The sequence below is a fragment of the Panthera leo genome, chromosome A1, assembly GCF_018350215.1.
Source record: "Panthera leo isolate Ple1 chromosome A1, P.leo_Ple1_pat1.1, whole genome shotgun sequence".
Lineage (NCBI taxonomy): Eukaryota > Metazoa > Chordata > Mammalia > Carnivora > Felidae > Panthera > Panthera leo.
The window spans coordinates 197,050,235-197,064,017 of NC_056679.1; the positions used below are offsets into that span (position 1 = coordinate 197,050,235).

General features: G+C 46.7%; 1 protein-coding gene across 5 annotated transcripts in view; it reads right to left on the reverse strand.

Moving 5' to 3' along the window:
- ABLIM3 (actin binding LIM protein family member 3) overlaps positions 1-13,783 on the reverse strand; it is a 110,472-nt gene that overhangs the window by 57,256 nt on the left and 39,433 nt on the right. For all 5 annotated transcript variants that reach the window (XM_042949678.1, XM_042949658.1, XM_042949667.1 and 2 more), the window contains 2 exons: positions 4,266-4,449; positions 2,088-2,200 (listed from right to left, as the gene is read on the reverse strand). In XM_042949678.1, the coding sequence (XP_042805612.1) occupies positions 2,088-2,200; positions 4,266-4,449 (297 nt within the window). The remainder of the gene's footprint in view (positions 1-2,087; positions 2,201-4,265; positions 4,450-13,783) is intronic.

The window sequence follows — 13,783 nt, forward strand, 5'->3', positions numbered from 1 at the left end:
TCTTTTTCCTTTTCTATGACAGGCTCTTCATCTTAGCCCTCTCTTGAATCTGGTTTTGGTTTCCTCTATCCTTCGGGAACTCAGCAGATCTTCCAACATCCCCTCTGGTTACGTGCGGCATGGAGAGTGACCACCTTTGGGGAGAAAACACTTCTGTGGAACATATGCCCTGTAGATCCACACACTGATGTCTTTACTTCGTGAGCAACCAGACCAGCCAGGATCCTGCGTGCTCCCCCTGGAGATGCTCGTGTGCTCACCTGCTTCCCATTATTCACTCTTCTTCGCCCCTCTCTGCCTTTGGACTTGGAGAATTATGGTGGAGACATTTAGCAGCCTCTCCTCAAGGACACGCTCACATACAGGATTCCCACACGCAGCCAAGGAAGTCTCCCACCTCTTCGAGGTCCCTGATGCACGTAGAAATGCATACTGCAGCACAAGCCACGAGAAACAACACACCCAGGGATCATATTCTCTCTTCGGCGTGCTTTCCAGATTAAATCTCCAAGTCGGCAGCATCCCTCACTTTATATTTAGAGAGCATTTTACACACTATGATGTATGTTAGTCTGCCTCCTGGATACTAATATATCTGCTTTCCATAAAGCTGGGGAAACAGAGCCCGAGCAAGGCTGCGTATCTGTTGTGCTTCACACAGAGGGTTGGCAGGCTGCTGGCTCCAGCCTGCCTCTCTCTATGGCCTGACACGTGGTCTGCTGGTCTCTGGGCGCCTCTGCAGCATCCGTCACAGGGCCGTGGTCCTGCACCCCAGCACTCCCAGCCTTGCTGTCATTCTTCACGATGCTTTCAAGGAATTATAAAAGACAGCAGCATGTGTGCTCAGCCACCTTGAGATGGAAACCTGCTCAGACCAGCGAACTGTTCATGAACGTCACCGGGGACGCTGAAGGAAGTGCTGTCTGCATGTTCTGTGAGCAGATCCGATTAGGTCTAGGGGAAGGAAGGGCGAGGGAGGGAGCCTTCCCATCGTCTTTCTCCCCAGCACACGGCACCGGGCAATCTCTCATGGAACCCCTAGGGGCTGAGGCCTGCCGACTCGGTGGTTTCGTGCTCACCCCCGCAGGGGGACGCAGCCCTGCCATGCTGACTCTGTCGGTGCCCGCACCCACACGGAGATGCCGCACAGGAGGCTAATGGGTTTTCATTGATTCTGCTGGGGAGGCCAGGGGGAGTGTCATGTAACGTAAGAACACCGGAGCCTAGCGTGGCTTACCGTAGACCCTGGGGCCAGGCCCGTGTGTGTGTGGGCACCTGCCATCAGCAGCCTGACAAGGGCGTGTGGGAACCGTGATTCAGACATCTTACCGCTAGACATACTTGGGTGGGATGGATGCTCCACACATTTGAATGAGTGTTCCAAGGTACCCTCTTGAACCTCAGTTTCCCCCCAGATCTATGGTTTGGGGACGAGACACAACATTTGCTCTGGTGTGGCTGATGCTCCTCATCTCGAACGGTGGTTCTCAGTCTTAGGAGCAGCAGCAAGCGCCTTGCCCAGGAAGCTTATTAAGCCTGCGGATTTCTGGGTTCCCTTCTTAGAAGCCCGAAGCAGGCCTAAAAATCTGCATGTTTACTAGTCACAGCAGTGAAGCTGACGCAGTGGTCCCCTGGACACTCCCTAAGAGACACTAGCACAGCCCTGGTGGTTCGCTCCCGTATTTCTCCCCTTAAAGTCGTGTCTGTGTATACTTTTTAGTAGAGTTTGTGAAAATTGAGAACCACTGGTAGCTTCATCAGCCCTGTTAAGGTACCCCGGGGGAATGTGGGTCCAGAGGAGGGAGGAGATCAGGAGCCCGGCTCATCCCAGAAGAGCCCCACCCAAGGGGCCAAACATGATACAGGCTGTCATGATTTAGCATCAGCAGCCTGTTTTCCCTGCATTTCTGCTTAAGGAAGCTTGTGAGTCCGGGCAGGGTGCCAACTGGGTCATGCTTCAGGAGTCCTCCAGGGTGGAAACCTCCCCCACTTCCCTCCGGGACCGCAGGAGCCGGTGACGGAGCCGGGACAGGGAGCCCTAGGATTCATGACCGGCGGACAGGGAGGTGCCCTGGGGGAGGACTCACGGCTCGGTCCGCGGATCTTGATGGGCCGACTGCTGGTCATGGACTGGGAGCATGTCTGACACACGCATTCCTTCCCGCTGAAGGTCACCTTGTCTCCAATGGGGAAAGGCTTCCTGCAAGGGACGTGAAAGAGAAATTCAACACCTCTCCTCTGGAGGGATTCCACGTCTATTGGTGAGCTGACAGCGCACGGGCTCACAGCTCGGTACCGCACACAGCCTGCCTTACGTTATACCAGGTAAATTCAAGGGCTGTTCGCAGCACCAGGCTGACTGAAGCGCTCAGTTGGGGCCAGGACCGGAACTGGAGGCCCACTGGGGCCATTTACATGACTTTAACACTAGGCAAATCATGACACTTAGTTGAGCTTACACTTCTCATCTGTAAACGAACTGGCTAACAATTCCTCCTCGAGTTGTCCCTTCTTCCTGGAAGGACTTTTTCCACGCCAACCTCACCTATCCCCCTATGTCAAGAAGAAGCCATCCAACTCCTCGATTCACCCAGATCTCTTCCTTTCACTACCCGGGAGGTTGAGAAGCGCCCAGATGCCCTCTTCCTCTCCTCCGCGTTTGTGCCGTTTGGGTTCCAGGGTTCAAAGGTCTCCAACTTGTACACGTCCTGCCTCCCTAACCAAATATAAACTATGTACAGAGTCCCTGGCAGCATTAAGCCCATTGTTCAGCTGCGCTTGAGCACAGAGTCTGGGACACAGGCTCTGGGCACAGCCCCGGACACAGGCTTCCAGTCGCTCCACCGCCCTTGCGTGAGCAACGTGGGACAAGGGAAGGAGCGCCGGGGTGACGTGGGGGAGCTGTGTTCTCATCTTGGCCCAGGCGCTGACTTGTGGCAAAGGACGATGCACTATATCCGTATGGGGCCCGACAGAAACTTCACTTTATACCGTATGGACCCTACTGTGCTAACCTCCAATGGGGCTGGGAGTCTGGGCCCCAGGGCCCAGGTTTTAAGAGACGGACGACTGAATGAATGAATTCCGCTGGGTGATTTTATTTGCTTATACGCTGTGTCATTAGTCTCAGCTGGGAACTCTAGCTGGTAACCAACAGGTAGTTATTTCATGGGGAGAATAATTAATCTATAAATTCCCTTCCTGATTAAAAAATGCATATATTTCTCCCAAACCCTGTTTCTACTTGTGACTTAATCAGAGCAGTCCATTAAATTTTAATGTATTTGTGGGCAGGGCTGAGGTTTCCTTTAGGTTTCTCATCTCCTTAATGTGGTGCTTGGCATACAATGGACCCTTAATGTACATCTGCGAAGTTAACAAGTGACTGGGGATTCAGGGCAAGGGGGTGGGGGGGAGGTTTCCATCATCTACCAGGTAGCCTGAGAGGCTAGGTGCTTATTATACGATGATGACAAGGATAGCAAAAGTAGACCCAATTATGTCCTGAGCTGTGGTCTCTGCAAGCACCAACTCATTTATATCTTCAGGAAAACCCACTGAGGTTGGGGTGGTTTTGATGCCCATTTTACTGATGAAGAAGCTGAGGCCCACAGAGGTCGGATCACTTTCCAGGGTCACAGAGGAAGGCTACAAACGGGTATCTCTGAACCACATGTGGCTGAAGGTGTGGGAGCTGGCCCAGGTGCCTGGTTTCCAAAATGGGTTGTGAGAGGCCAGGGTGCTCAGCGGCTCCTTTGAGGACTTCTGATGGGAAGTGGGAGGCTGAGTGTGGAGGCCTGGATCCTTACTCTTGACTTGACCGCCGGACAAACTAGTGTTTTGTATTAGATCATATTTGACAGATTGGATTCAGCTGCTAAAAGGTTTGCAAACTAGGGGCACCTGGGTGGCTCAGTCGGTTGAGCGTCCGACCTAGGCTCAGGTCACGATCTCACGGTCCGTGAGTTCGAGCCCCGCATCGGGCTCTGGGCTGACAGCTCGGAGCCTGGAGCCTGCTTCAGATTCAGTGTCTCCCTCTCTCTCTGCCCCTCCCCTGTTCATGCTCTGTCTCTCTCTGTCTCAAAAATAAATAAGCATTAAAAAAAAACTAAAAAAAAAAAAAGGGTTTGCAAACCACTGGCCTGTCAGATCGTTTCACCCGTGAGATCTTAAAAATCTGAGTGTCCGGCATACAGCCCTGGGAGCCCCAGAACTGCCAGGGCGCTCGGGCAGAGGGTCCCGCCCTCTGCCGGCCACCTGCTCACCTGCACAAGCTGCACACGAAGCACTTGGGGTGGTAGGTGCGGCCCAGGGCAGAGATGACCTCCCCGGTGATGAAGTCCCGGCAGCTGTCGCAGCGGGTGCCGTAGAGTTGCTGGTAGTCCTGAGTGCAGATGTACTCTTGGTTCTTGAAGAAGAAGCCCGACTGGGCCAGGCCGCAGCCACACACTGGGGGCAACAAACAGAAAGACAAGGGCAGGCTGAGTCCAGGAAGGTCTGCAAGCGTGAGGTTCTCACTGGGGACAAGGCTGGTGTCTGACGTGGTCATGTGGCCAGAAAATGGTGGCAGATTGGACCTCACGGGGCTAGCGTTTCTGAAAGTATATCCCGAAGAGCACTTGCGTCAGAATCGGGAGCCCGGCCGGCTCCTTTAGGTGCAGACGCCTGGGCCTGAATCGGGCTCGCTGGGGCTAAGGTCCAGGAGTTTGAGTTTTAGCATACTCCCCGGCTGCTTCTGATGCGCCCTGACTGAGACCACTGATGGGCAGCCCTCTCAATACATGGATGAAAGTTTAGGGCTGCCGTGGCTCACACAATGCCATACCGGTGGTATCATGAATTTGAGAAGAATCATTCAGTTAAAGTTCCTCTGGGCACTTTCTACGGGCTGGAGTCTGTGCTAGGTGAAGACAACTTAGAGTGGCAATGGGACGGATGATTTGAAGTTTATAACCTGCTCTCACCACACACATAACGAGTTGGTCTGTTCTCTGGGCAGGAATGATAAAACACGATCCCCGAACTGTACTAATGAGCTACTAATGTATGCCAAAAGACGACCTTATGGAACACACGTCACGGGCGATAGGCCATGGGCTGGTGCAGGCAGCAAGTGCTGTTAGTGCGGAGGAAAAGGGAGCAATGTCATTGGGGAGGGATCACGGTAGGCTTCTTGGAGGAGGCGGCAGCTGGGCTGAACTCTGAAGGCAGGATGAGCCACAGCACATAAGTAGGAGTTGCAAGTGATATTCGTGTGGTGGTGGGGCGGGGGTTGGGGTAGTGTTTTTAGGGAACGGAGAATAGTAATAAAGGAAAATATTGACGGTTGGAGGAGGGCCTGAGTCTAGCTTAAGAAGTTTAGGCTTTGTGGGATATTAAGAAGCCACGGATAGTTTTTTAAAAACATTAAAAAAAATTATTTTGAAACTCTCTACCATATACAAAAGACGAGAGAAGGTTATAGTGATGTCCCATCACCTATTTGCAAAAGTGGCCAATTGCACTGATAGCTTTTGAATAGACAGGCAATATGATTTCATAAGGTCTTGTGGGATTTCCTTGCAGACAATATGAAGATGTGTAGGACCGATAATAGATAGAGCAGGTGGATATAATTATAGGTGCTCGAACGACTCAACCCATGTGGGACTCCCTTCCCCCGAGGGACTTAGAAATGTGGGAAACGAGATTTCCCTCTGAGGGTTGAGTTATGAAATCAACACCTAATGAGAAGAGCAGAAAGAGGCAAAGCCTCTTCCAGGAGATCGAATGGCTCTCGGGGCCACCAGAACTGCCGAGTGTATTGATCCAGCTATAAAGCAAGGGTGGCCAGCCAGGAAGGGGCTGGCCAGCAATCAAAGGAAGGCCATTAGGGAGTCCATTCGCACCCTACGACCACCCCCCTTGCTCTGAGTGTTCAGAGTGATCATCTGAGAGTTTGGCTTTCTATGCAGTTGGCCTTTGGGAGAGACGCAGCTGGTCAGGGGAATGAGAACTAGTACGACGGGGAATCGCAGCTCTTGTTTCCATTAATAAACAGGCACTCTGATTTTATACGTTGGTTTCCTGTGGACTTGGTTACCACGAATGAGCTTTCTCAAGCACGGTCAGCGGTGTGGAAACCAAGGAGACAGAATTCTGAGCCTGTAATCGTGAGGACCTGGCCTGGACTGGGTGATACTACCCCAGCAAACACGACCTCCTCGTTAACAGGGAAAGTTGCATTGCAAGAGCAGCCAGGTTAAAGATAGGAGGGACTTCCGGGCGCGTGGCAGAACTATTTCGCAAGTGTTCGTTCACCTCGCAGGCTTCCAGGGCCAGGATGAGTGAGGAGGAGGACAGCCCCAGATGTCCCAGCATTAGGGCGACAGTGCAGCACGGTGGGAGATGTAGTGGTCTGGGAGCTGGACCATCTGGGCTCTGGTTTTGTCACCGCCACTAACTCTGTGGGTGACCATGAACTTGGTCTCTGTTCACATGGATGCAAAATGAAGAAGCCGGATTAAAAAGGGACCCGAGCTTTTCTTCTGACACTGACAGGCTGTGAGTCTAGAAGGAGAACTTCTTTAAGGGCTTACCAGGTGCCAAAACATTTTAAATTCAGTGCGAGGTAGAGCCTCTGGAGACCATGCCTGCAGAGAGGCTGGAGGGAGTGGTGGGGGTTGGTGGGGGGAGGGTTCACCTGCCACCGGGGCTTGGTGAAAATTCATCACATCAAAACAATGCCTCGAGAGCAGGCGAGGCCAGAGTACAGGCCGTTCTGGGGTGTGCAGGTGGCGGATCAATTGACTTCATGGCTGTGGAATTAGTTAGTTCATGGCCTAGGACCGCATGGGAATCAGTTCCTGTTTTTTCCTTCTTTTCTCTCCTTTGTTTCCCCAGCCAGCTCCACCCTCACAGCCACCTCTCCCAGTGGACAAAACCAGGAGGCCATCAGAAAACTTGGAACAATCAGTTCCTCTATTTCCCCCAAGGAGCTGAAGGAGGAAGTTTTTGGTAGAAAGGACGTAAAGGTTGATAAGGATCTCAGGGGGGTTCCTGGAAATCCAGTGGGGAACGCGAGGACAGAAGACAAGTTGGACAGCACCGACAGATGCATCTGAGGTTGAACAGAGCCCAACATTCAAATAACAGGAAAGGCCTTGCAGAGGGTCTGCAGTATGGAACCGATGTGGAATGAACACACCTGGGGCAGTCGTTATTCTGTGAATCAAAAAAATCAACAAGTCTACTATTAAAAAAAAAAAAAAAAAAAAAGCAGATCATTTGGTTTGACAGTGGGACAGGATATGAAAACTTGGCACTGCTTTGAGAAAATCCGGAACGAACGTCCACTATAAATATAATGCCTAGAAAGAGGCCTGGCATACAGTCACAGCACGTTTGTACTGCTCTGTGGGTCACTGGACCTTCGTCCGTATTTCTGTTCTACCACTCGGGCTGTGTGGCTTTGAAAAAGTTACCCCACCTCTCTGGGCTCCGTTGCTTCATTTGTGAAATGAAGGGGCTATGTGGTAACTGAGAACACACCCCAGATCCGAGAGCCCAGGATTCTGTCATATGATTCCACTGATTTTCAACTTTTCAAATGAGACTGAGTTTTACGGAATTTCAAAACCAAAGTGTTATTAGCAGGGCCACCGAGGGCGATCTATTTAACATTTAAATATTTAAATTGTGAAATATATTATATATACAGAAGACAGTCAATATCCACGTACAGTTTATTTTTTTAATTATTATTATTTTGCTAGTGTTTATTTATTTTTGACAGAGAGAGAGACAGACAGAGCAGGAGTGGGGGAGGGGCAGAGACAGAAGGAGACACAGAATCCGAAGCAGGCTCCAGGCTCCGAGCTGTCAGCACAGAGCCCGACGCGGGGCTCGAACTCACAGACCGCGAGATCATGACCTGAGCCGAAGTCGGACGCTCAACCGACTGAGCCGCCCAGGCGCCCCAACGTACGGTGTAAAGAAGAAGAATAAAATACACTCCCAGGTAGCCGCTACCACGTTATGAAATAGAACACTACCAGTGCGTTGGAAGACCGTTTGCACCTCCTAGAAGCATCCCCTTCCCATGTGGTCCCTAATTTGTGCGTTTGTCCTCCCCTTGCTTTTCTTTCCACTTTACCACCTCTGATGTACCCACAAATAACGCGTTGTTTAGTTCTGCCTTTTTGGAACTTTATATCGATGGAACCATACGGCATTTATTCTTCTGTGCTTGCGTCATACTCGGAGGATTATGTTTTTGAGATTCATCCACATCCATGCATATAACTGCAGTTTTCATTCTCACTGCTGTGCTGTATGCCACTGTCCACATCATAACTGATCTACTTTGAAGGACATTTGAGCTCCTTGCAGTTTTGTTTTGTTTTGAAATGTTGCGTTGAAAATTCCTGTGTTTGCAAGGTGATGCCTTACCGTTTTCCAAAGAGTTTTTCCCATTTACATTCCCACCAGCAGTTTCCACTGATGGATATCGTCACTGAAAGCTGATAATGGGTAGTCAACATGGTAGCTACAAAATGACATCTTATTGTGACTTTAAATTTCCTCTCCCTGATTATTAACCAAACTGGGAATCTTATGCTTTTTTTAAAAAATTTTATGTATTTATTTTGAGAGAGAGAGAATGAGTGACAGGGGGAGGGGCAGAGAGGGAGGGGAGAGAGAAAATCCGGAGCAGGCTCCTCCCTGTCAGCGCAGAGTCCGATGCAGGGCTCGAACTCATGAACCGTGAGGTTATGACCTGAGCTGAAATCAAGGGTCAGACGCTTGACTGACTGAGTCACCCAGGTGCCCCAAGAATCTTATTACATGTTTCTGGGCCATCTGTGTTTTCAAGGTTCATCCACGTAGGAGTATGTATCAGTATTTCATTCCTTTGTATTGCTGAATGATAGTGCACTACATTTTATTTACCCATTCATTGGTTGCTGGATATTTGAATTGTTTCCAATTTTTGACTTTGAGAATAACACTGCTATGAACTTTCATGCACAAGTCTTTGTGTGGGCATATATTTCTCTTTAGCATATATCTTCTGAATTTGACCTTGTTAAGGCATATGGTAACTCTACATTAAACCCCTAGAGAAACCGCAAGACTTTTCCACAGCAGCTACACATTTTGCATTCCCACCAGCAATGGATGAGGGTTCTGATTTCTCCGCATTCTTGCCAACGCTTGTATTATCTGTCTTTTTGAATATGGCCATCCTAGTGGGTGTGATGTGTGTCTCCTTGTGCTTTGATGTGCATTTCTCAGATGACTAATGACATTGAGCATTTTCCCATGAGTTTATTGGACGTTTATAGAACTTCTTTGGAGAAACCTGTATTCAGATCCTTCGCCCATCTTGAACTTAGATTATTTGTCTTTTTCTTAGTAAGTTGTAAGAATCCCTTATATAGTTTAGATACAAGTCCTTTACCTAGATGTAAGATTCACAAATTTCCTCTCCCATTTAGTGGGCTGACTTTTTACATGGTTGATGGTATATTTTGAAGCACAAAAGTGTTTAATTTTGATGACCTCTAACTCATCCGTTTTGATGACATCGAACTCATCATCACAGCCAAGAAGTCTTTGCCTAACTCAGGGTTGCAAAGACTTACTCTTATATTTTCTCCTAAGGGTTTTATAGTCTTAGCTCTTACCTGTAGGTTTTTGACTTATTTTGGGCTAATTTTTGTGTATGGTGTGAGGAGGGGGGGTCTATCTTCATTTTTTTTTTTTTTTTGCATATGTGTATCTAGTTTTCCTACCATCATTTGTTGCAGACTGTTCTTTCCCTATAGAATTGTCCTGATAGCCTTGTTGAAAATCAGTTGACCTTAAATCTAATGGCTTATTTCTGCTCTCTCAGTTCTATTGATCTATGTCTATCCATGTGCTAATACCACATTGTCTTGTTTTTTGTTGCTTTGTAGTAAGTTTTACAAGTGGGAAGTTTGAGTCGTCCAGCTTGGTTCTTCTTTTTTAGGCTTGCTTTGGCTATTCTACATCCCCTACGGTTCCATATTAATTTTACAATCAGCTTGTCAATTTCTTTAAAGAAGCCAGCTGGGATTTCTATGGGGACTGCATTTGTTATGAATTGAATAGTGTCCTCCCCCAAATTTATCTTTTGAAGCCCTAACTCCCAGTGGGTAGGGGGTATTGAGGAGATAATTAGGTTTAGGTGAGATCATGAGGGTGGGACCCTCATTATGAGATTAGTGTTGTTATTAGAAGAGACACCAGCAAGCTTTCCTTCTCTTTTTCCGACATGTGAGGACACGGTAAGAAGATGGCTGTCTGCAGTCCAAGAAGGGAGCTCTGACCACAACCCAACATGTTGGCACCTTGATATTGGACTTTCAGCCTCTGGAACAGTGAGACAACAAACTTGTGTTGGTTAAGCCACTCAATCTATGGTATTTTGTTGGGAATAAATACTAAGTAAGCTAAGATAGCATCAAATCTATAGATCAATCTGAAGAACACTGCCATCTTAACAATATTAAGACCTCAGATCCATGAACACGAGATTTCATTTATTTAGATCCTTTTAAATATTTTGTAACTGTCAGAGTATAAATTTTGTACTTTTGTTAAAGTTATTCCTACATATTTTATTTTTGATACGATTGTCACTGGCATTGCTTTCTCAATTTCATTTTCAGATTGTCCATTGCAAGTGTATAGACAAAGAATTGATTTTGGTATACTGATCTTTTACCCTGCAACCTTGCTGAACTTATTTATTTCTAATAGTTTTTTAGTGCCTATGTTAAGATCATGCCACGTGCATAGAGAAATAATCTTACCTTTTCTTTTTCAACCTGGATGTCTTTTATTTCACTTTCTTGTATAACTGACCCAACATGAACCTACAGTACAATGCTGAATGGGAGTAGTGAGAGCAAACATCCTCTTCCTACTTTTGATTTTACAGGCAGGCAAGCGGTCTTTCACCATTAAGTATGACGTTGGTTATGGGTTTGCCTTTGTTCTTGAAAGATACTTTGGCTGAATACCTAATTCTACATTTATAGTTATTTCTTTCAGTACAGACAGGTATCATTTCACTGTTCTCTGGTTTTCTTGTTGCTACTAACATGCGGGCTGTCAGTCTACTTACCATTCATGTGCAGATGATCTATTTCTTCTCTTGGATGTTTTTAAGATCGTCTTCTGCCTTTGGTAATCTGCAGTTCATTCTGATGATGTAAGTATTTTCTATTTTTCTAGCAGGATTTCTTAAGTTTCTGGATCCAAGGATTTGTATCTTTGAACAGTTCTGGAAACTTCAGAGCTGTCATGTCTCCAAATACTGTCTTCCCACTCATGTGTTCTGTTACATATCTCTAGAGCTCTGATTGGATGTACGTCAAACCTCTTCACTATTTTCTCCGTGTATGAACTTCTCTTTTATTTTTACTACCTTCTTATATTTCTGGGCTATATGGATATACCTTTTTCTTGGCTAAATCTTACAGCTTATTAAATTCTCTCCAGCAACACCTAATCTGCCATATAATCCATACACTGACTTTCTAATTTCAAATATTACATATTTTTATTTTGAAGTTTTGTGTCTTTTTTTAAATCTGTTGAGGCACTGGTTACAATGTGTTGTGTCCTGCTCATTTTTTATGGCCCTTCTCCCCTACTTAAATGTATTGAATCTAGTCATTACATAATGTCAGAAAATACTAATTTATGAAGTCTTTAAGGTCCTGATTCTTCTTTACATTGCTTTTGCTGGTAGTTATGCCATTATGATTGGAATGAGTTACTCATTTTGCTAATAATGTTATCTGAGGGAGTTTTTTGAGGTCTGGAGTAAAGCTGAGTTCCTCCAAAGAGGACTATCATTTGCTTCTGCCATTTACCAAATGTAGGATCACTTTCTTTTAAATTCTGGGGGCGCCTGGGTGGCTCAGTCGGTTAAGCCTTTGACTTCAGCTCAGGTCATGATCTTGCTGTTCCCGAGTTCAAGCCCCGCATCAGGCTCTGTGCTGACAGCTCGGAGCCTGGAGCCAGTTTCAGATTCTGTGTCTTCCTCTCTCTCTCTCTCTCTCTCTCTCTCTTTCTCTCTGCCCTTCCCATGCTTCTCTCTCTCTCTCTCTCTCTCAAAAACATTAAAAAAATTAAAAAAGAATTTAAATGATGTTACACTTTTTAAAAATTTATGCCAAATATATAGCATGAATATAGAACATGAATCCATGTTAAAGGTGGATTATGGACAGACATTTTGATAAAAGCTTTATTCTCTACCCAGTGCCAAAGTTGGTACAGACAAGTTTTGTTGCTGTCTCCTTCTCCACTTTATTTCTCATCCACCCATACAATGAGAGTAAGATTTTCATAGGGGAAAATCTCAGCTTTACTCAGAGGTCTCCTATTAGATTTCTACTCAGACCAGGCTCTAACCTCTACCTGTCCATGATCCACATAGCCATCAAGGCAAGAGCTCAAGGTCTCCAAGGTTTAGGGGATTAAATATGGCTTTGGAAGTCACATCAGGACTTCTGCTTTTATTTTTGTTTTTCACCTCTGCAGGTTCTTTCCTTTCATGTCAGCACAGTAGGGCACGGTAAAAGAGTTGTAAGAAAAATTCATAGAGATTTTAACTTTTTCAAATGCGGCTATTTAAGGTAACTAGTCTCTATAACTGGTTACTGCTGGAAGCAAAAATCCTCTCATTTGTTTCACTTCTAAGCCAGCTGACATTGAAAACAGTCAGAAAAGTAAATTTATTTTTTTCTTTAAAATCTCCATGAAAGGAGATTCCATAACCGCCCTGTGGTGGATTGTCAAAATGGCCAAATTCTTCCTTTCTCTGCCTTCATGCTCTTGACATCTGCAAATCCTCCCACAAAAGGCAAAGCTTATCTCCCTACAATCTTGAAGCTGGGTTGGCCATTTGACTTGTTTTGGCCAATGGGACATTAGCAAGCAGGAAGCATGCCGAGACTCAGACGGGTCTCGCTTATTGAAGCTTGCTCTCCTGTCCTTGGAACTCTGAGACCACCATGCAGAGGAGTCCAGGCCAGGCTGCTGGAGGACAAGAAGCCATATGCAGGCACCCAGCTCAACAGCCTGGCAACCACTGCCAGCTGACCCACCGATATCATGAGGCAAGCGGCGATACGGAGGGCCAGCGCAGACTGGAAGAACGGCCCCGCCAACCGAGCGAATCACGAGCTAAATAAAAAATTATTTTACACTGGCAAATTTTGGTGTAAGCAAAAGGTAACTAATATACTTGCTTAAGAATACAACTGCACCGTGCTAGCTCAAACCTCCCGAGAACAATTTTATTGTCTGCACCCTCTGTCCTGCCTCGGTTTCTAGGGGATGTAACAATGGTCACTCACCAAGACACTTTTGCAGGTCAGCTTGCACTAAAGGGACTTGCCAATTCACACTATAGAATTTAAACCACGTCAATTAAAATATACTCCATGTATGCTTCCGTACAAAAAATTAGGGCATGTGAGTATGTTTATTCGCTGAGTTTATTTGCTCAGTGCGGTGTGTAGTTAGATCCTGAGGAAGAGATCCAGAGTTTTTCTCGACGGCAGGGGAAGTCAATCTCAGACACATGAGACTGAGGTTGGAAGCAGTTACTAAAACGAAAAGATCCGAGGTTTCGTTTGGCCTCAAATTCAGTCTATGTCAATGGTGTGAAGTGGCTCCTCAGGAGGTCAATTCGACATCAGTCATATTCACAGAAACGTTGCCCTTGCTGTAGCTGGCGGACCTTGAGAGCCGTGGTCTG